This window comes from Engystomops pustulosus, chromosome 11, assembly GCF_040894005.1.
Source record: "Engystomops pustulosus chromosome 11, aEngPut4.maternal, whole genome shotgun sequence".
NCBI classification, from domain to species: Eukaryota; Metazoa; Chordata; class Amphibia; order Anura; family Leptodactylidae; genus Engystomops; species Engystomops pustulosus.
In genome coordinates, this window is record NC_092421.1 from 35,755,006 (window position 1) to 35,778,560 (window position 23,555).

Consider the following 23,555-nt stretch of genomic DNA (forward strand, 5'->3'; position numbering starts at 1 on the left):
TGTAAGGAATTCTAAAATATGTCAGCATGCAGGTTGTTTGTTTGGTTTTTTTTTTGCGACTTTTTCGGTACATTTAAGGAACTGAGCATGGGGTTAGCTGTACTTCGTTTTATACCAAAAAGTTTTTTTTTAAAAAAAAGTTGCAAAACAAAGAAATAATCTGTCTTGGAAAGATACATTTAGGAACACTGCAGCAGACACAACCAACGGCTAATCTCTTAAGACCCTGGGTTAGTCACAACTATTCACCCAAAAAAAACCACAAAAAGAATTAAAAAAAAAAAAACAGGTCAAAATAAAGATACATTGACTAAAACCAGCAGCTGCCCAGCCATCCATTTGATATGTATTGGTGATAGTGTCTTCAAGGGTGAGGCTTTCCATTTCCCTTTGCATGGAGTACAGTGACCATCTGAACATTTCACATGATCTTCTAGGTGTACGAGGACATCCGATCCCACTACATTCTAATATTATCCATGATAACAACTGTACATATCTTTTTTTTTTTTGCATCATCTTAAATCAGGAATATTAAAAAAAAAAAAAAAATAGCCAATATATTACACAACCGGCAGGACAGAACATACAGTAAAATTTGTTTACAAAAATGTAGCACAAGAAAAGTAGAACTCCATTATTTGTCAATATTTAACATAACATTACAGGGATTCAAGGATAGAAGCAACATATAGAGAGAGTTAAAGATCCTGTTGGGCTGTATACTTCTGCATTCCCATATCTCACCAAGTATCCATTAGCAATCAGGATCTCTGTTGGACTAGATGCTCAATCATGATGATTAGTTTTATTCAAATTAGTAAAGTGCCACGCCCATTTGTCTACTGTTGGCTCTGCACTTTCCTACCAAAAGTGGTATTACCCCTTTGACTGCACATAACAGAGTATCATCATATTATGTATCCTACAAATACAAGACACTGCCCCAGCCCCCTGCTTTCCATCCTCTCTTCTAATATGGTCACAGTATGGAAAGCAGGGAGAGGGTAGGATGGAAATACAGCACGTTCTACCCTGGATTTCTTGAGTTTAAGTGTTACTAAATCCAGATGCCATGATTATAAATAAGCATGAACAAGAACAGAACGTTTTTAGAACCTGTGAGGCACGTAAATGACTCTGTAGAAAAGGGGAGAAAATATTTCTATGTGACAAGTATCTTAGTCATATAAAATATCAAAAAGACACATCCTTAAAAGTCAACAAAAAATAAAAAGGTCATAAAAAGCAGTTTCTGAGCGATTCTGCTGCCCTGTGAATAGTACCGCCTGAAGGAAGGTAGTGCTGCCTAGTGGTGCCCAGTGGAGCCATTAGTCTGTTTGGCACTGGGTGGCAATTCTGTGAGATACAAGCAGTCCAGGAAGGCTTTAGAGATTTCTGTGACCAAGGACCTGTCAGGAATCGTCTGCGCCATCCCATATATTGCACCCTTAAAAGAAGAAAAAAAAAACATTGACATGAAGATTTCTCCCTATTAAGATGTATTACGGCATATTCAGCTCTGACCCATGTGTATAGATATAAATCTATATACTACTTTAATGTGTTAATAAGAAAAGATTTAATACTTCAGAATATGTGTAGTATAAAAACAAAATGGACTTTACCACTCCAGTGGTTTTGGCTCCAGGATCTTCCATGATCACTGACAAAGAATCTTGGACGTCCTTTACAAAATTTTGTGCTACTCCGGGTTTTGTGTGCAGCAGTGTGAGACATATATGTATGCTGAAGAAGAGAAAATTAGATTTAGAAACGGGTTTATTACCGACATTGACCAACTAATTAACTGAGCTCACAGTAAGAATAATGTCAATATTCATATTCGTGATTATAGTGAAGGGAATCTGTCAGCAGCTTTCTGCTGCACCACAGCCCCTCCCCTCTTCTATGAGTAGGAGCTGTATCAAGGTTTTGGTTGGATACTTACAGCAGTCACTTAGGAGAGGGGAGGGGCTATTGGACAGTTCATTGCAAAGACTATAAAGATCTGCAGGCCAAAAGACTTGCACTTACAGGAGCTGCAAACCTGGATCAAAAATTCACTTTTCACAGTGCTGCTGCTACCTACTTACATAGGTATGATTACACAGATGTCCAGAGTCTATACCTAGCACTGTCTGCAGTTTAATATGGTCAAAACTGATGACCCATTCCCTTTAAAGGAAATCTACCATCCAAATCAAGCATGATAAACCAGGAACACCTACTCATAGACCCAGGCACAGTGACTGTGATATTCTTCTTATATGTTGCAAGGGGCTCCTTTTGAGAGCCTCTCCATGCTGCAGCTTGACAGGCTGTTACACTGTGCAGGGGCACTGCCACTGTGTGAGATTACAGCAGGGGGGGGGGGGGGGGAGTGCTGAGGGAGCCGGGGGGGGGGGATTGTGAAACATAGAACAGCCTGTAGAATAATTGTAAAAGTTGCTTTTAGAAGGAGGGAGGCCATGGATAATAAATATAATAAGATTACCACAGTCTCAGCGCCTGCATCGATGAGGTAAGTGTCCCTGGTTTATCATGACGGATATTGATGTAAATTTCCTTTAAATATACATTTGTCTTTGTGAATATATTCCTTTTTATAGCTATAACATTTACCTTGATGGGAACTGGAGTGTGTTCAGATTCCAGCCTTTTGCTGTCAAAGAGTTGGATAAGCGATAGATATCAAAAACCTCTGAACCAATTGCTATCACGGAAACCTCGGGATTCCCAAAAATAAAGATTTCCTTTATTTTTTGTAACCTTGAAGTAAAAAAAATAAAATAAAAATATTATATGGCGGAAGTCAGTGAACATTGTACAGCAGATAATTCAGGAGCCATGTAAGATATATATTGCTAATGATTATTAGCAATCTCTTAATTTAAAATTAAACAAAAATTATTTATTTAGAAACTAAATTAAAAAATAATCTGCAGTCACTGTTTCTATATAACTGCACATACTCCTTTATGATGAACCGTGCAGTGGAGATAATATTCTTGGTGGCTTCAACATATCCATCTTCTCCCATGTGCATCATTGTTGCCCAACAAGCCGCTACAATCCCACCAGGTCTGGAGCCGGCTACAGAGGGAGAAGCATACAGGCCACCGGGCCAGTCTGAAGCCACAAAGAACTGGTAGTGCCTGTAGTCCTTGTGGCTATACAGTATTACTGAAGATCCTTTAGGAGCGTAGCCATACTGAAAAGAAACACAAAAGAAGAAACAGGTAATGAAATATGTAGTGACTTGAAGGGGCTTTCCCATGAAACAAGTTAGGACCTAGCCACAGGAAAGAGCCCAACTTTCTGATTGATTGACCCCCCACAGATCACACACATTCATTATCTAAAGGTTAAACACAAAGTACGTTCAATATCGCAGTGTAACCACTAATGTTCTGCAGTGATCAGGAAATACAAGACATTCTCTCCCTTCTGTATGATACCTTATGAGTATCCGCTGAGATGCTGGTCACACCTTTCACCCTAAAGTCGAATGGAGGGAGCGGGAATCCAGCTTTCTCCATAAACACTATGAGGAATCCACCAAGACATGCGTCCACGTGAAATGGGATGTTGTATTTCAATGCCAGCTAAAAGAAGAAAGAAGTATTATAAGACAAAGGAGTCTCCATACATATGTATTTGTTGTGAATATGTTTCACCACTTGATGCAGTGCTGTGTCCTGGGGAAAAGAAATTCAAAAGGTGCAAGAGTGACGAAAAAACACATTTACATCATTTTCTTGAGGGCCCTATTTTTTACGACTTATACGTTGCACGCCAAATAATACCTCCACGTTGGGTCATTATGATCATGGAGATATTAAAAGGACTCACTAATAAACCTTTAAGAAAATGAACTTTGTTAGCCTGCCTGGCACCGTGCCTAAAGGAGCAGCAAGTCCCAAGGGCGTGTGTTATTAATTCGAGAATCAACTCATGTCTCTGCTCTGTATTGCCAAAGGGAGGGGAATGATGGACAGACGATGACGTCGGCTGAGGAGAGGGGTAAGAGGCACATGCTGGTAGACAATCACACACTGCCTGGCATGAACAACACACATCCCTTGGGACTCCCGCCTCATTCTGGCAGGGTGCCAGCTAAGCTTACAAAGTTCATTTTCTGTGGATGGGAACTATGCTTTTTCTTTTTTAAACAAAAGCAGTGTGGGCAATAGTTAGTATAGTGCTATAGGAACCTGTCATTAGGTTTATTAGTGAAAATCGGTTGATTGGCTCCATTGAAATTACTATAGATTTTATTATGTTTATGATTATTGTATTGTTAGGTTCCCTAGAATAACTTTGGCGCGATGTGGAGGGGAGGGCTCACAGGACCTCCGTCTAACAATGAATGGCTTGTTTAGACTACAGGATTTCACGTTCTTTGTGGTCCCTAGGACCAAGAAGCCCAATCATTGTCCTGTGACTTTCCCCAGCAAGCTGGTAGCTGGTACAGCTGTGTGCCAGAACCACAACACTGTATACTGTATGCTTTGTTCTTCAGTTCTATTCTAGTGAGGTAAATGGTTGGGAGCTGTTGCATCACATACTCCAATGTGCCTGGACATGAACCTCCTTTGATCTATGGACTCGCTTCGGACCGCCTGCTGACTTTAGATGTCAGCAGGTGCAGCTCCCGAGTCTGCAGCAATGTCTTTGACCCAGCTAGCGTGGGAGCAGGACCGGAGACACTACAGAAAACGGAGATGCGGTTCTTTGCTGTGAGGAGCGGAGAAGGGAGAAGCGGTATTGTGCTGAATGAGCGGAGCCAGAGCAACCGCCGGGTCTAACGGGATTAATCAGAGCTGCTGGGTCTGCCAGCGGCCGGAGAGGGGCTTATTCACAATGCCGGCCGAACATTCAACCGGCACTGTGAATGAGCCCCTCTGCGGCCGCTGTCAGTGCGCCGCATCACATAGAGCCAGCAGCGATTGTGCAATACATTTGCTGCTGCCGGCGATTCCTACATGTCCCTGACTGACAGGGGCGTGAAGCGGGTGTGTCGGCCGGCCCCCTCATGAATACGGCCGACTGCCTGGGGACCTGTATTTGATAAGAGGTCGGATCGTTTAAAACTAAATATGCACACACACATTTTTTAAAAAATTCAATAAACATAAAAGGGGCTGGCGACGGGATTAGGGGAAAATAATTTGGTGGAGGTATTTTTCTGGGGTGACAGGTCCTCTTTAAACCCAGTCCCGCTCTGATCAGAATTCCCAGTCACAGGTGATTGTTTCACTCTGTAACTAAGGCCGGCGGCACACGTGGCATTTTGAACACATTTTCGGGCCGTTTTTAATTAAGATAATTGGTAAAACCAGTCAAAAAAGGATGCGTTTTTTAACGGGCTGCTTAAAAAAACTGCCAAAAAAACGGGTTCAAAATGCCATGTGTGCTGCCGGCCTTAGGTAGATATCATACATCCAAAGCATAGAGCACATGGAGAAAAAATTTTAAAGAACTATGTATAAGGAAAAATATAGTCTTTATTAAACATACTTCTGTATACATTTGTGTATATCGGCACAAAAATGGAATAGATTAAAAACTAGAATACAATGCATGTAGAGACAAAGTAGCCAACAGAGACAGAGGCAAAAATTGGCGTGGAATCAAGAGGTAATGCAGGATAGGTCAGCAAACACCAATGAACGGCACATAAAAAATATGCAAACAGAGAGGTAGTAGGACCTGAAATATAATTACCATACCACAGATTAAGACATGCACTGCACGTCTGCAGTGCATGGGTCGTGCAGTGCATGTCTTAATCTGTGGTATGGTAATTATATTTCAGGTCCTACTACCTCTCTGTTTGCATATTTTTTATGTGCCGTTCATTGGTGTTTGCTGACCTATCCTGCATTACCTCTTGATTCCACGCCAATTTTTGCCTCTGTCTCTGTTGGCTACTTTGTCTCTACATGCATTGTATTCTAGTTTTTAATCTACCGGTATTCCATTTTTGTGCCGATATACTTCTGTATACATTTGTGTATGTTTAATAAAGACTATATTTTTCCCTATATATAGTTCTTTTAAATTAAATTAAAAAAAAAAAAAAAAAAAAGGGAAAATTTCCCCTCAGGGTTTTTTATGAGGGTTTTTTTTCCCCATATAATATTATATTTCCCCATATAATAAAACAAAAATCCTGCTACACTACAAAAAGCATCGCCATAGTCTCCCCGTTTGCCCAAGATTATATATATTATATATCAAAAGGACCAAAACAATATTCATTAATTATGTTCATTTTGAGTTAATTTGAAAATTAAAAAAAAAAAAAAGAGTCCTATAAATTACAAAAAAAAAGCCTTTTTGTAAGGTAGCATGCAAAAAAGAAAAAAAAAATTATGGCCTTTAAACATATGAAATTTTCCTTAAAATGCCCGGTCACTAGAGCCTTTTCAGGCCGCGTCACTAAGGAGTTAATGATGCATCCTATGAATGGCTCCTGGAGAATACATTCCGCTCTGACAATAACCATTCTATGTACAGTATGTGGGGACATTACTTCCTGCTGGTTGTCACTAGAAACAATCGACAACTGAAGCTTACCAGTTCTAAACAATAGGGGAAAAGATGGAACTCTCCAAAATGCAAATCTCAGAAAGCAACTCTGAATAAGAACAAGAAATTAAGGAATGCTAGGAAACTGTGTACAGGATATACAAAGCCATGTACCTTAGTATAACACAAAGGTCACTAGACAGAATCACTTACCTGAGCCACCTCCTCTATAGGATCAATAACCCCGTGTGGAAACTGGGGCGCAGAACAGACCAGCATTGCCGTATTTTTAGAGATTGCTCTTCTCATGGCCTGAAATAAAAACGGCTCACATAAAAATTCATGATAATGAGAACATTTTGTAAAACCTAAGAACAGCGCAAATTGCATTTCCAGGACCACAAGGGGCTTGGATTTCCATCCCATGGCATTACATTATCACTTCAGAACCGATTTTCATTTTACAATAATAATATCATCATTGTATTTATTAAAGGATTTAACCTGCACAGTTTTAGCTATACTAAGAAAACTAATTTCACTAAGTGATTTTCTTCACACCCTGAAGGGGCCATCTATGTTCACTCTCTATTAGACGTACATACATCCTCCATAGAAGTCCCCCGCACGTCCCCCCACGTGCGGCACCATGCCGCTCTGTACACAGTAAAAAGATATCAAGTCCTATCTTTCCCCGTGTTACGGGCCGTACCTAATGTATTGCATGGCGGGCACATGTCGGAGCACGGGAGAGGAGGAGAGAATGAGCGCTGCTCGTCCCACCCCTCTCCATAGAGATACATGGCGCACAGCTCCGTAATACGGGGAGAGATGGGGGGTGTATATACGTCCCCCAACGGTCGTGTGAATGTAGCCTTATACTGTATTTCAGCCCCATTTCAAACTCTCCTGGGCCTTGTAGAATGCGGTGGGTATGATGGCGGAGGTGGCACTGCTTGGCATACCTTTTGTTTAGATCTCATTCATCACAAACTGTATATACATTTAGTTGAAATTTTCCCCACCATATACAGAAGCACAGCAAACAAGCACAGCTCCGCTGCCAACAACCAGTCTCAGCTCAGTTTCTATTTCACCACAGGTCATTAAAGGGGTTGTCCAAGACCGTAGAAAAAAAACAAAACATTGGTGACCCGGAGGGGGCTGATTCACTTACCTCTGCGGTCCCTCCAGGCGTCACGCTCTGCCGTCTCTCTGGTCAGTGTCCCGTGCGTTCAGCTTCTGGCCGGCCACTCCCACCTGTCCATATTCCCAGAGCTGTATTATGAGGGACGGGTGAGCGTGAACGCATCGCAGAGAGACGGCAGTGCACTGCGCAGGGACAGCAGAGGCAAGTCAATTTTTACTTTTTTTTTTTAGTAGCCCCTCCCAGCCAATGTTTTTTTTATATGTGAGGTAATATGGAAAGTAATATAATGTGATATGGGATATAAAGATGGCGAGAGATACTCAGGAGCTGCAGTCTATTGCCATATATACTCCAGTCACATTCAGACCTGCGATCATCTATCCACCGTTACATCATCTCAGGTGAATATCCCGGGTAACAGCTAGTGGTACATACACCTCTGCATCCAATATGGTCTTTCAGTAGAATGGATTTATAAATGTTATACCTTGACATCCACTTTCATGGTTTTCTTATCCAGGGGAACGTGCACCATCTTCATTCCAAAATAATGAGCCGCTTTGTCAAATGCTGCATGGGCGCTGACCGGAGCAATGCTACAATACAATCATAGAGTTACTACTATGCACAAAAAGATCGAACAATCCTACTGCTTACAGAATTTGGGGGGCTCCTGCTGTGGATTCATTTGTAAAGAGGTAAAATCTCTTAGAAATTTAACAATTTTAAAGGGACCTTGTCATGAGGATTTAGACCTGCAAAACTGCCACAAACCTGTCATGTAGGACAGTGACAGGAACACAATGAGGTCTTTCTATATTCTGGGATATTCGGAAATATTTTGGAAGTAAAATATTTAATAGCCTGTAACAACTCACAGGGTTGGTAAAGATTCTTCCCCTGGCTATATTGAAGTCCAGGTACATTGTCACCAGTATGTAATAAAGCTTATGATGATCTCATTGTCCTATGGGACATTACTTAAAGGAAATTTACCATCAGAATTTGATCGTGATAAACCAGGGGCAGTTACACATAGATCCAGGCACCGTGACTGTGGGAATCTTATATTTGTTATCCATGGCCTGCTTCCTTATAAAATCAACTTTTTAATGAGACAGAAGGGTGATGTTACCAAAGCCTCTCCATGCTGCAGATCCACATTTTGTTACACTGTGCAGGAGCACTTCCCCCTCCCACTGTGCTGAGGGAGCAGAGGGGGAGAATGAGACAGTGTGACAGCCTTTGAAGCTACTGTATGCAGCAGCTCTGGCAATGTCCTTCTCTTACTAAAGTAAGCAGCTCCTAGAGCTACAACAGTCCCACCAGGGTTACACTGCTAGCATTATAGGAAACCTTCGATAAAGCTGGGAGACACTGCTGCACTAAAAAGTACTGTAGTTGCAAACTAGGTTTTGGCTTACAGTAAGCTAAAATTACTGAAATGTGAACTGGGCCCAATATATGTGCACCAAATGGAGTGTTCTGGCGCACAGTTGGATTGTGCACCACAATTCTAAAGCATTAAGAAAGTGCACCAGAAAAAAATGGTGCATTCTGCCGGAGCACTGCAGGGGGCGCCAGATTCATGAAGAACGTGTGACACATTTCATGAATCTGGCAGACACAGCACCCTCGAAAAATTCAGGGTCCCATCCTATACTGAACATGAGAAAACCCCTTTAAATCTAGGATGTGATTTGTACTCACCACTAAACTGATAATGTAACACTGTAAGTCTTCGTACACATGACTATATGTGGCCAACACAAAAACAAAACAGATCTATGGTGCACGATCATGGTTCGGTGAGCACAGCGGGTCTTACCGCACCATGAGAGAGCCTGGCGGCGTAACTGTCAAGCCAATTTGGCCCCAAACTACCCATTTGCAGCCTGTTTCTATACATGTGCATAAGGCCTAACACTGTAATACTGCAGTATATTGCTATAAAATACATAGCTGTACATACATTTCAGGGTACTTGATGCCTCTCTCATAGGCCAGGTCTCTATACGCTTTGCAGGCCATCAAGATGCTTTCAGTGCCTCCAGATGTCACCTGGAAAAAGAACAAACCATAAGGATGAAGTGATAAGGATATTAACATTTCTAGTTAAGATGTAAAAGCAGAAAAACTGGAAATAAACATGAACCTGATATAACTGAGCTAAGCTAAAAGTTGATAAGAGAAGCAAAAAGCAAAAAAAGTTAACAAAATAGGTTAAAGTCAAACTCCCACATTTATAAGAATCATTATTGTCTGGAAACATGTTGACTATTTGATGTAACAGATTGTTGCTCAATAACCAGCATACAGTCATTGTGCACAGAGCACAGCTGTGTCGGACTTCCGTGTCTTCTCAGATCAGTCTGTGACCTTGGGAAGGGATACAAACAGATAGAAAACTAACACATGCCCTGCACATCAGCTCAGCCGCTCAGGTTTCTGCTCTTTACAGAAGACACTGAAAAGACTGAAAAAACAAGTGCGCCATTAGCATGAAGTCTCAGCTTTCACATGGTAGATCTCCCCTGGTCACAGCGCTTCTGGCAGGTTACCAAGGATTAACATATAAATATATTAAATAGATCCCCTAACATAGGGGCAGAGATGTCTGTTATTGTCCACCAATCCCCTGTATACAGATCAGTGAGATTAAAAAATACAGAATATCCTACTCCCACCATCCGTATGTGTGAATCCATAACACAACCTTGGCCTGATGCAGTGATACTGATGGTAAAATTTGAGCAGTAACTTATTAGTCCCTGCTTGGTCACAGCTTTCAATCGTATCAGTGTGAACAAGAATCACAGGGGGGTGGGGGGGCGGTGACAGCATGGGTGCCCACACAGAAAGCACTGAGTGCCACCTCTGGCACCCATGCCATAGGTTCCCACCACTGGCCTACTGTATACAGACCTTCTTAATATATGGGTGTAGTGCCTAGCCTTAAATTTTAATAGATGGTGTTATTATTGTCAGGCTAGACCATCAATGTCTGATCTGTCAGATACAACTACCAATCTCTCAAAAAAAATAAGCTCATCAGGTCCAGTGCAAAAAAGCGGAGGGTATAAAAAGCAGATTTGCAGCAGCTTATTAGTGAGGGGTCAGATGATGGATCTCACAGATCAGGTATCATTGCTCCATTCTATGTATAAGATCCCTTTGCATAGGATCTTACAAGGATCACTTGTTTGTCTGCACTGACCAAAGCAAAGTCCATTAGTGGGATCATTCCTGTGCGGTTCACTTGTATGGATCAGTAGCAGGATGGGGACTGCCTGATGATCTTATGTCTTTAATATTGTATAAAAGATGCAATAAGCCTTTCCTGATTTGTCAGCTGATCAGGGGGACATTAACACTGGCCACCATTAGGAGTGATTGTTCCCATGATGGCTTGTTCCAGATACCTGGCTCCATAATGGGGCTCGGGACAGCGATTAATAGTCAAAAGGTATAAAACCAATAACTCACAGCTCCGCAGGTCTCAGGACCACCTCTAAAAAGATTACACGCCATTCTTACAACTTCTGCTTCCATTTTACGTACACCAGGGAAAACATCCGGATGTAGAGGATTGGTCCATGCAAACTCTCCATACACCTAGAAGCAAAGACAACGGCTGTCAATGTAAGACTTGGGATACAGTATTGCCTTACACACAAGCCTACTTACCGTACACTGTCCTAGCAGCATCAAAGAAAGATATAACAGGAGTCTATGTGCTCCAAAAGACCTCATAAACCAATCACAAGGACATATACTGTTCTGTGTATCTTAGAATCAGCATTTATCAACCCAATATTCTAGAGATCAGGTAAAATAAAAATAATATCATTCAGAGTATCAGATCTACCTTCACTAGAAGTTGGGTAAGACGCTCATCTCCGCTATAAACTGTTCCAGATACTTTGCCTTGTTCCCAAGATACCTCACCTAGAAGAGATGAATAGGGTTGTAGTATTACACAAGAAAAACTACTACTCTCATCATACATTACAATTATATCTCATAACGATTTAGGCTCACAGGGGGAGATTTATCACACACCAGCTCCATGATGTAGCTTCACAAGCACCTCCTGCCTACCACTGTGGGAGATGAGAGCAGGCAGGGGGGAGGGGGAAGTGCTGAGAAAGCAGGGGCAAGCCGAGGTAGTGTAACAGCCCATGAAGCCAGAGCTCTTCTGACTCATTAGCACAATAAGTAGATTTTAGAAGGAAGGAGGCCATGGATAACAAACATAAGAAGATACCACAGTCACAGTGCCTGGATCTATGAGTAACTGCCCCTGGTTTATCATGGTGGATTTTGATGGTACAATTAAGAGCTATACAGGCAGTCCCCGGGTTACATACAAGATAGTTTCCATAGGTTTGTTCTTAAGTCGAATTTGTATTTAAGTCGCAACTGTATATTTTATTATTTTATCACTGTAGATCCAGACAAAATGTATTTATTTGCTCCAGTGCCAAAATATTTTTTGCTATAATTGGACCAAGGATTATCAATAAATCTTCATTACACTTTACAGGTGATTATTGCAGCCTGAGTCTATAGTAAAGCTTCACCAGAGGTCACAGTGGGCAGAGGGGTCAGTCTTTAACTAGGGGTTCAGCTGTAAGTCAGGTGTCCTTAAGTAAGGGACCGCCTGTAATAGTTATTGTCTCACCGATTCTCAAAACAATTTTCTCTGCGGCCCCAACCGTTCCAGAGCAACCAAAGTCAATAATTTGGATCTCTGCTTCCATAGGACGAAGCTTCAGCTCAGATCCACCCATTCAATAGTAGACAGGCACTTACCAGTTTCAGGGTAGTTTTGATCAGATTTACACCTTTCTATGTTGTAAGTGGACAACTGGTGAAGTTTTTGATGACAGGTATGTGTCACCAAGGTACCTGGCCTTGGTGATGTAAAAACCCAGTAGCTGTTGCCAGTAATGCTATGTTACTTAGAAGTTTGGGTGGGGGGGGGGGGGGGGTGGCTCCCATACTCAGCTCAGGTGAGAGGAGCTGTGTATGTGTGAGAAGAAGCTGGTGTCCTCCATGTGCTGTGGGAGGAAAGCTGCCTCAGAGTTCCTGGGATGCTATACTGCTGCCTCAGAGTTCCTGGGATGCTATACTGCTGCCCTGGTGAGTTCATTCCATTTGTATTTGTTATACCTGAAGAAAGGACTGTTTAAGTTTATGGTTATAAGCTGAAGAAAGCGAGTTTATTTTGCTTGAAGCTTAAAGAGACAATAAATCTCATTTAACTTTTGCACCTACAATTGTGTCTGTGCAGAAACAGTGGGGCACATTTACTTACCCGATCCCTGCACGATCCCCGATACGAAATGTCCGGCGAGGATGAAGTCTGCCCGATTCCCTATGAGAGCGCGCCCGATATTCTGCATGTGTCGCTTCCCCGATCAGGTCCGCCTGAGTTCACCTTCTTCTTCCTGGTGTATGTAAGTGCATGGCTTGCGACACAAATTTAAATGTTAAATCCTGCGCGCTGTCCGAATCCGTCGGATCGTCCGACAGCCCGCCCCCGGTTTGTGTCGTGTGAAAGCTGGCGAGATTGCGACACAAACCAATCGTGTGCGACCCAATCCCCGGTACGATCCCCGAAAAGTTGGGAAACCCGACGAAAATGCGGCCCTGGACCTTTAGTAAATAAGCCCCAGTATCTACCATTGAGCTACACCCCCACAATGTGTATATGAATACTTGTGGTTGGACACGATTTTCAGAGTGTATAAGTAAAGGTGTCTCCAAGATTACATGGCCTTGTGCCACCCTTCTCACAATATAGATCCAAAATTGATTGAAAACGGTCAGGACCAGAGAGACATGCCAACACCAGAACGCCATCATTTAAGGATGCAATCATAGTGGAGGAATGTGGTGAAATGTTGTGTTCAACCAACAACATGTGCTTTTTTTTGCATTCCCAAGATTATGCTTCATAATACCACTACAAATGAAAAAAATATAATTAAATCTTCTTTATATTTTTAAAAAGCCCAATCATGTCCTCGCCTTCTCCTCACAGTCTTGTTGGAAGACAACTTTGTACAGAAGCAGCTGCCCACTGTTGTTTGTAGGAAAAGTAAATTGAAAATGCATTTCTATTCCAGGATTGTAGCTGGACTTGGTGCAGGTTCAAATAATGTTTTTCTCCCACCACTATAAGAGTACATCGAGAGGATTCCCTACATATAACCTTACAACATATCCCGCTGTATGCTCGTACAGTAGGATATGTCATATGGTTTGGCTCCCCACCCTGAAGGGAGGAGGAGGAGTGAACATCAGTAGCAAGCACTGATTCGCTGCAGCTTATGTTCAGGGTGTATAAGGACAATTACATTAATAGGGTCCTCCAAGTGTGTATGCTCAGCGGAGGCCAGGGTGCAATAGGCAATTATGACCGCCACGGAGCATAGACGCCGCCATCTGGCAGGATGTATGAGATGCGACTATCCTTTTCCTTATGTGATGAAAAGATTTCAGGTGAACCAGTGTGGAGCATTAGTTATACCTAGAGCAGAGTATTCCTTCAACTTCTCCATAACCTGTTCCTGCTTTAGGCCATTGTGCGGAAGAGTCTTCACAAAGCTAATTGCTTCCTTTGAACTTAGAAGTCGATGAGCCATTTCATCCAAAGCTTTATCCAGTTCCTTCTGGATCTGTGCAAAATAAAAGGGAATTACTAGACTTGTGGCACACACATTGCACATAGCTGCCTGGCCTATATATTGCAAAGTGAACCCTTTACCTATGGCCGGCTTGTAGACATTCCACACATGTCACCTGTACCAAAGGTTATGGCCTTCCCTGGTCACACCTCACAAAAGCAACAGTGATAAGAACACATCAAAAAATTATTTATTTTTCCTATAAAATGAGAAAATTCATGAAAAAATAACGTAACAATTGTAAACAGTTTCCTTAATCTATTCATTCATGTCCACCACTGTTGAAAAGTTTGTGCCTCCAAGGTAACAGCAGCCTAGAAGCATTGAGGTTGTGAGAATACTATTTGTTTGCTTGCATTTGCTGTTTTAGAAAAAAATTGGGAAGAGATGAAAGATTGTAGGTTAAGACTACACAAGGGTTGTTTATAGTCTGTTACCATGGCAACAAAAGGGTAAGACTTATAGAATTTTAAAGGAGACCAATTGCAACATTTCTTTAGCAAAAAAACTTTATTGGCAAAGGAGTACAGAAGGATCTCATTGGTGATAAACCTTATGTTTATCTTATCAGTCTATTAGGGCATGGGTCATCCGCAGGCTTATCTGGGTTCAAGGTTTATAGTTCACTGCAGAGAATGTATAAAGCTACATTCACATCTCGTATGTGACATACCGCCAGCAGACACGGTTTTCCTGCCCTGTGACTGCAAACTCACTACAGCCTGCGAACGTGCACGAGTGAAGGGTCGTGGGCTGCAGGGCTATTCTACACCAGGCCAGAGCCCCCTGATGTGCAGTAGTGGATTATACTATAGGACAGTGACGGCAAACCTTTTAGACACAGAGTGCCCTAACTATAACCAAAACCCACATTTTTTTCGTAAAGTGCCAGAGCCACAATTTAAACAGTAACTTATTACTCCATGCTCTGTCACAGGTTTAAATTGTATAGGTACCTGAGGACACCAATACAGTAGAAAGAAGGAGAAGAAGTTTGGATCATCATTGTAGCTTCCTTCTAGGGTCCTGTGCTGCCTGTGATTGCAAGAGGCCTTGAGTCCTTACTGGCGAACCCTGTTCTGGGGTGATGGCAAGGGTGCCCATATAGAGGGCTCTGAGTGCCAAATCTGGCACCAGTGCCATAGGTTCGCCACCACTGCTATAGGAGGTTCGGGTGGTAGCTCGGAGCCCAAGCCATACAAACCACCAAATTTTATACACAGAAGGACCTTCACTCATGAAATCCTCATATGTCTGATCATGCTGTAAATACACAAGAGCCATTTCTGGACTTGTGAAGGTCCTCCAAAGGTCCTGAAACCGTAGATTGAAAAAAGCAAAAGAGACTCATCCTCCAGGAAGCTGATTCTAGTATCATATGTAGAAACTTATGATAGACTTGTAGGGTCTGTAATATTCCTAAAACCCGTGGCCCAAGCTAGTCTTCATCCACCCCTGCACCTGTGTCCAGCAGCGTCGGAGGGGCATGGACTTCATCATACGCAAATACGTATGCAGAGTATATACACGCTTCTTACATATGAGGGGTTTATTCACAACATGGGCATCTGTCAGTTTTACATGGGTTTTGTCCACATTTCTTTCAACAAAGAAAACTATCAAAATGACACAAAAACTTTATTTTTTAGTACAAAATCATATGCAATGAATGAATATTCCCTAAAAACTTAAGAGAGCTAAAATCCCATCCCAGCAGTATGTTGTAGCTGTATGCTAAAAACTAAATGTGTAGCCCCAGACCCAGGTTTTCTGTCATTTCCTGCAGTCATTTTGAGCCAAAAAAAGTGATCAAAACGTACACAACAGGTACAAGTCGTTCCAATGACTATAGGGAGAGAAGGTAGAATGGATCTCTGGGTTTTGTCTCACAATAACTGATGTGAACTCGTCCTTGAATGTGAACTGAGCACGAGAAGAAAGATAACAGGAGAGAATCAATTGCAGCAATCTATGACCAGCAATGGGGGAAAAGTCATGGAAGTCTCTAATGACCAATAACTTTCTAGCTTTTAATATTATATATATATTTTTTTCAAATGTTGGTGATCTTTATTGCATTAAGTGGCCACTTCCTGCAATAAAGATAAACAACTTTTAAAACCAGAATTGTGGAGTGCTGCCCACTTTTCCCAAAATCTATTCACGTAAGGACCAAGTCAGGACCTGTGTGGGCTCTGCAATATATATAATATCTCTATCTTCGTTTCTGTGAAATGTCTTTGTGATAATGGATTGCATCACTGTAAAGAAATCCACAAGAAAACATTGCTTCTCCCTTCACGGCCTCCATTCAGCACAATGACCTGAAGTAAACCCTGAGACAGCGGAGAGAAGCAGACGGCCAGAGGGTCCCGTGATGATGAAGTCACTTGGTGTAATGTAAAGAGCTGGCTTTAAGAAGATTGATGGAGTGAAAGAACAATGCAGCTTCCTATTGTTCCCACACAATGGCCGCACTGTGATCCTACAAATAACTATGCGGCCTTCACTTCTCAAGCCACACACAATACAGAGACAAACAAAGTTTAGGCTCCAGTTTCCTTACCTTTGAACCTATATATGGCAATCTTCTGACTATGCGGAAAAACTGCTTCTTACATCTGGACTTTATACCTGTATCAAGAATTCACCATATTAAAATCCACAAAGAAGAAAATAAAAACACTGTTAAAGACCCTCTCCAACGCCGAATCTATTGAAGAATGTTATTTCCCATTCAACAATTATGTAACAGTTCATTGGTTAGAAATGTATATATAAATGGACAGATGGGCGTTACCAGTGATGGATGGGATATCTGTTACTTAGCTGTGTAAAAACCTTTAAACTAAGCACTTACAGAAACTGTAATAAGGCAAGTAGAAGACCCTACTTACAGTTAAAAAGATTTGTATTTGCCAACGGGTCATGTGCCAGCAGCAGTGGATGGAGGGGGCTGTATGTGCACCCCCAATGTCATAACCACTCCCATATAGATGGTTAGAGGGGTGAGCAAAAAGATTCACATACAACTCCAACCACTGATATGGGAGTGGTTGTGACAAAGGAGCGGAGCCATCCTCCAGAAGATAGCAGGACACAGGACCTGTGCCTCCTGGAATCAAATACCAAACATAATCAGGGTTAGGCCCCTTACACACGAATGTTGTGGGGACTTCTATGGCTATCCCTCAGTCCCTTCAGCTGAATGAGACAAATGGATTTAGTTTGTAAGATGGAGATCTGTAAACGCTACGAAATATGATGGCGCTACAGAAACAAAGATTATTATTATAATAGACAGCATGGGCTGGACGTATGCAACAATAATACCATAAACTGTATGGTACATGCATCATAAAGTGTCTTGTAATGTAATTCCAGAATCCTAATAGAGATTAATGAGAGGGGAATACAAAGAATTAAAAATGCAGATTATAGGATGGAGCGGTGAAGAGAGCAGAGCATAAGGTGACATTGTTACAGCGGATCCCATGTATTATTCACATTGTACGCACTCTGTACTTTTTGGGGCTGATAAGTGAGAGCTGCAGATATCACACAGGTGCCTCGCTGTGAGCGTCTCCAAAGTTAGGAAAAGGGCGGCTGTTTCCTCTTTACAGAAACAAAGGTTATAGACAATGAGCCTCCAGGAGAGAACAAGCCCCACATAGGAGCTAAATAAATAGTAGTCATTCCTTATATTTATGCCTGATAATTCATATAGATACAAGGTACATGGCGTGGAGGAGGTGTAGTAGGCACAAAAAATAGTGATTACTCTAGTGTTTCCATGCTAGTTTATGGTGTAAAAGCACTGATAAATCGCCCCAATGAGTCCATGTCAACTTAAAGTGAGCCCGTCGCCACATTCTCTCAAATACATGCAGTGAAAGGGTCCCATACAGCCCTATAAACTAATTGACATCCCATTTAAAAATAGTTTCCCTTGCATCCCCATAAATCTACTTTATCTTGTAGAACCGGCTCGGTCAGTCCCTCCCTCTTCTCAGTAGGTCATGTGACCAGGGTGATGTCATCTAAGGCCCTTAACCCAGTTAAGTTTGCAATGTCTACACCATGTATGTATCATGGCAGTCCCCCATGGCAGTCCTCCATGCCTCCATGAGGACATGCTGTGATTTCATGTGATAAAATACATACATTGTGTAGAATGCAAATGTAACAGGACCATAGATGACATCACCCTGGACTATGATTAAAAATCAGTTTGGAAACTTATATTCATGTGATGTCTAATCACACTAAGTTTCCAAACTGATTTTTAATCTTAGTTTTTAATTAAGTATTTACCATCCCATATCCTCACATACAATGTTGTTTATGCCTGTGTAAACAAAGTAATAAAACAACAACATTTGTTGTTGCAATTTGTAGCATTTGTATAAAATTGTTGGATTATTACCCATTGTAAAAGTCGCCCAAATAAAATTGAGTTTTACAGATCTAAATAACATGTACCGTAATAAGTTCCCAGTTGGCACCGGCATCCCCCTAAGCCAATAGAACGACCTCAGCAGTTTACCTGTGTGGTGCTGGCTGATGGACCCTCACCAACTGGATACTGAGGACCTTTCCTATGGATATGTTATGAATATCTTTGGCCCATTACAAAAGCATCACTGCTTACATTGTAGGTAATCTCTTATTCTCCAGGTACATTCTGCATCCTTAGATTGTAAAGCGTTAAAAAAAAATTAAATATTCGCCAATAATAAAGCAAGTAGGACAAGACCTGCATAGCCTTAAAGGAAATCTACCATTTGATTTGATGCATTATGAAGCAAACATACCTTGAGAATGCTGTAGCTACACTGATGCAGAAACTTATCTTGTTTAATCCCTGAGTGGAGTGATTTTACTGAAAAATCTTTTAACATTCAGGGCCTTGTAAAGCTGGATTGCATGCTTCTTTAAGTACATAAACCCATTACACGGAGCGGTCTAAACTGTGCAGACAGGACTAATCAGCCTGAGCTGGATCACTCATACACAGCAGCTGGGGGATGATGCAGCGATTGATTATTTCTGCCTGTCAGTGATTACAGCATTCGCCTGAGCAGTCTAAGAAGTGAATCGCTGAGCCATGCAAAGGGGCGACAGAGCCTCATTACCCTGAATTTTATAATTGTATTTTCAGCAAAACCACTCAGCTCAGGGGTAGCTACAGCATTCTCAAGGAGTGTTTGCTTCATAATGCATCAAATCAAACGGTAGATTTACTTTAATTATAATGGGTACATTTTTTGAAACAACAAAAGGACTGCAAATACTTACTCTCTTGTTGAAATAGAAAGTTATAGGCCCATACGGACACCATTGTGGAGGCAAATGTCAGAGCGATAAGATGACACGCCTCCAGATCTTTGCAGGAATTGTTTATAAAGCGTCGAGCGTCAAGGACACATTGTAGAGCGATTTCTTTATAGTCCATTATGGCTTTCTGGAAGAAGAAGAAATATCAAGGTGTGACTACACTGTATATATGAGCATATGTGTACATAGATTATACGGCGGGGAAAAAAAACAGACACATGTCCATCGAGTTCAACCAAGAAAGGGAAGTGATTGAATGGAAACAATTCTATATTACCACATAATCGTCCATGGTATTTTGATGTAAAAAGGCATCTAGTCATTCACACTTTATATTTGCATATGTGAACCCTTCTATGGTGTCAACACCATTATTGGAAGCTTTAGTGCATTCCAGTGTGTACAAATACTTTTAGTTAGTGGGAAACATTTGGCTTACAAAAACTCAAAAATATAACCCTAAAAGATAAGTGTCAGAACTTTACACAATTCTCAAAGCTTAAAATGTTGCGAAATGGGTCTGGAAAGGACACATGAACTGTGCACATATAGGACAGGATTCAAGGACAAAGATTACAGGCAGATGACAAAATGTTACATGAAAATGAAGTGTGCAGTCAGCAGGAGGAGCTGAGCAGATTGTACATAGTGTCATATCTGCAGGCAGCATGTTATAGAGCAGGAGGAGCTGAGCAGATTGTACATAGTGTCATATCTGCAGGCAGCATGTTATAGAGCAGGAGGAGCCGAGCAGATTGTACACAGTGTCCTATCTGCAGGCAGCATGTTATAGAGCAGGAGGAGCTGAGCAGATTGTACGTAGTGTCCTACAAGCAGGCAGCATGTTATAGAGCAGGAGGAGCTGAGCAGATTGTACATAGTGTCCTATCTGCAGGCAGCATTCTATGGAGCAGGAGGAGCTGAGCAGATTGGACATAGTGTCCTATCTGCAGGCAGCATGTTATAGAGCAGGAGGAGCTGAGCAGATTGTACATAGTGTCCTATCTGCAGGCAGCATGTTATAGAGCAGGAGGAGCTGAGCAGATTGTACATAGTGTCCTATATGCAGGCAGCATGTTATAGAGCAGGAGGAGCTGAGCAGATTGTATATAGTGTCCTATCTGCAGGCAGCATGTTATAGAGCAGGAGGAGCTGAGCAGATTGTACATAGTGTCCTATCTGCAGGCAGCATGTTATAGAGCAGGAGGAGCTGAGCAGATTGTGCATAGTGTCCTATATGCAGGAAGAATGTTATACAGCAGGAGGAGCTGAGAAGATTGTGCATAGTGTCCTATATGCAGGCAGCATGTTATAGAGCAGGAGGAGCTGAGCAGATTGTACAGTGTATTAAATGCAGGCAGCATGTTATAGAGCAGGAGGAGCTGAGCAGATTGTACATAGTGTCCTATCTGCAGGCAGCATGTTATAGAGCAGGAGGAGCTGAGCAGATTGTACATAGTGTCCTATCTGCAGGCAGCATGTTATAGAGCAGGAGGAGCTGAGCAGATTGTGCATAGTGTCCTATATGCAGGAAGAATGTTATACAGCAGGAGGAGCTGAGAAGATTGTGCATAGTGTCCTATATGCAGGCAGCATGTTATAGAGCAGGAGGAGCTGAGCAGATTGTACAGTGTATTAAATGCAGGCAGCATTCTGTGGAGCAGGAGAAGCTGAGAAAAGTGATATTTATGGAAAAGAGTCAACATTTAATTTTTAATTGATCTTTGTGATTGCTTCTTCCTAGTTTAGGAGTCACAGATCTGGACTTTTAGCATTGGTTCTGTCAGTCAATTACATTTATTTAGAACCTATCAAAAGTATTTGCTAAAAGAGACATTTAGGAAAAAGAGACACATACTAATTGTTATTGTGGTGAAAGTCTGGGATCGACTAGTCTAATACTGTTAATGTATTATACGGATACTTTTACTACAGCTAGATATTTGTGAATAAGCAGTTACAAGAACAAAAATTATGCTTATAAATTCTTATGCTAATTAGCCTGGGGCTGCAGCTACACCACCCTAGTGCCTCAGAGCTTCTCGTCTTATAAATTCACTCCCCCTGTTGCGATACATGTCCCGCCCGCCCACGGTCCATGGAGAAGGTGACAGACGAGACTAGGTGGGGGGGGGGGGGGGTGAATAAGTTATTACAAGACACGCTCTTCCGCTAACGTAGCAATGGCGCCCCAGACTAATTACCATAATTTAAATAAATCTATATTGCTGAAATCTCTGTGTAAATAGTTAGAATAAAAGAAGTCTTGGGGAACATTCTTCCTAATAAACTTCTTAGTGGACACGTAAAACTGATGGTAGGTGTCCTTTAATGAAGTGGATGACCCCTTTGATCTATGAGGTAAGTTCCTCCAAGTTCTGGACTGTCTCATTCCCATGAAGGGACACATCACATGACACAAGTTTTGTCCACCTCTCACCTTAATAAAACTGCAGTAAAAACACTAAATTTCCTTGTCTTGGGATTGGTAAAAATGTAAAACCCACAAACGTGAATGTAATCCGCTACAATTTCTGTACATCCACCAGGGCAGTTTACATCTACAATAAGTAGTAATAACTACACTGCCTACCCCACTTGTTTAATTACTAGTGAGCTGGCGCCGTGCCACCACTCAACCCACTGCCAAATGTCGCCACGTGATATTAGTAAGACTTGAAATTTTATCCTATCTTGCACAAAGAGAGCAAATCCGCTTTCACCTGAGATAGTAGCGCTTTATCCATTTACTTTAAATACAGCAGAAAATGATAGCATACATTACAGCCTGAAGAAGGGCAGGAAGAGACATTTCTGCCCCATGCTTGGTGGCATAGACCAGGTATATGTATTACACAATGGACTGATGACCTGGGCCTCTAGGAGCATCTACGATGAAGGCGATTGTCACGGGTGCTTCTGCGACCCTCACTTCGGGATGCAGGCGCACCCATGCCCCTCTCTACTCCCCAGAACCTCTGCCAGCTCACTTAATGTCCTGCAATCCACCGACGATCTCTTTGCTCCTAGGGCGCACGCGCACCGGCGATCTGAAATTTAAAGGGCCAGCGCACTAATAATTGGCGCTGGCCTTCTGCCCTTCCTGTTTAAATACGGGCCCTTTCATGTGTCCGCCTTCGTGCCATGTACCCTAAAGAAAGCTTTGTTCTTATGCCCTGTGCTGACATTGTGATTTCCTGTTGTGACCCCATTATTGACTTTGATCCTGTGCTCCCTGTCCTGACCTCCTGCCCGTCTCCGACTACCATTCTGCTCAATGTCTCTGTACCTCGCCGTGGTCGCCACTGCGGACAAAGTCGCGCCTGTGGAACGACCTGGTGGTACCACATCCAGGTGTCGGCTTAAATCATCGTCCGTTAGATATAGTCAGGGCCTTCAATATTCAACTACTCACTGCTTTCCAGCATCTTATTTACAGAACGCCAGGAGCGGGCATGGGTACAACAAACAATTCTTCCTGTATTAAGTAACAACAGAGAGGAACCAGGTGGATATAAAAACAAAGAACTACAAGATATTGAGGTAGAATAGACTCTTGCTTGTTTGTCAGAATTGATGGGAATGAGTACAATGTGTGTACAGAGGTCCTCCAGAAATGAAGTGATGCAAAAACTCTTCCTTGCTCACGGCAAACTCAGCAAATGGGACTTTACTAGATTCTGAGTCATCATAAAATGAAGAAGATTTCAAAGATTTTCTGTCTGAAACTTGCAGCTTTCAAGAGGGGGAAGAGGTGGGGGTATAGACACGTCTGCTTCAGGCCTCGTCGTGTTGTAACCACAATTTAGGAGGAAGTCGTACGGCTGATGGCATAA

General features: G+C 42.0%; 1 protein-coding gene across 1 annotated transcript in view; it reads right to left on the reverse strand.

Moving 5' to 3' along the window:
• Positions 1-23,555, reverse strand: part of SGPL1 (sphingosine-1-phosphate lyase 1) — a 27,106-nt gene continuing 3,551 nt past the window's right edge. Inside the window, exons 2-14 of the mRNA XM_072131117.1 lie at positions 19,681-19,846; positions 16,949-17,016; positions 14,226-14,373; positions 11,556-11,635; positions 11,174-11,302; positions 9,660-9,748; positions 8,175-8,283; positions 6,751-6,849; positions 3,462-3,608; positions 2,976-3,214; positions 2,626-2,772; positions 1,629-1,749; positions 1-1,450 (exon numbers count right to left, since the gene is read on the reverse strand). Coding sequence (XP_071987218.1) covers positions 1,310-1,450; positions 1,629-1,749; positions 2,626-2,772; positions 2,976-3,214; positions 3,462-3,608; positions 6,751-6,849; positions 8,175-8,283; positions 9,660-9,748; positions 11,174-11,302; positions 11,556-11,635; positions 14,226-14,373; positions 16,949-17,016; positions 19,681-19,846 — 1,683 coding nt within the window. The 3' untranslated portion in view covers positions 1-1,309. The remainder of the gene's footprint in view (positions 1,451-1,628; positions 1,750-2,625; positions 2,773-2,975; positions 3,215-3,461; positions 3,609-6,750; positions 6,850-8,174; positions 8,284-9,659; positions 9,749-11,173; positions 11,303-11,555; positions 11,636-14,225; positions 14,374-16,948; positions 17,017-19,680; positions 19,847-23,555) is intronic.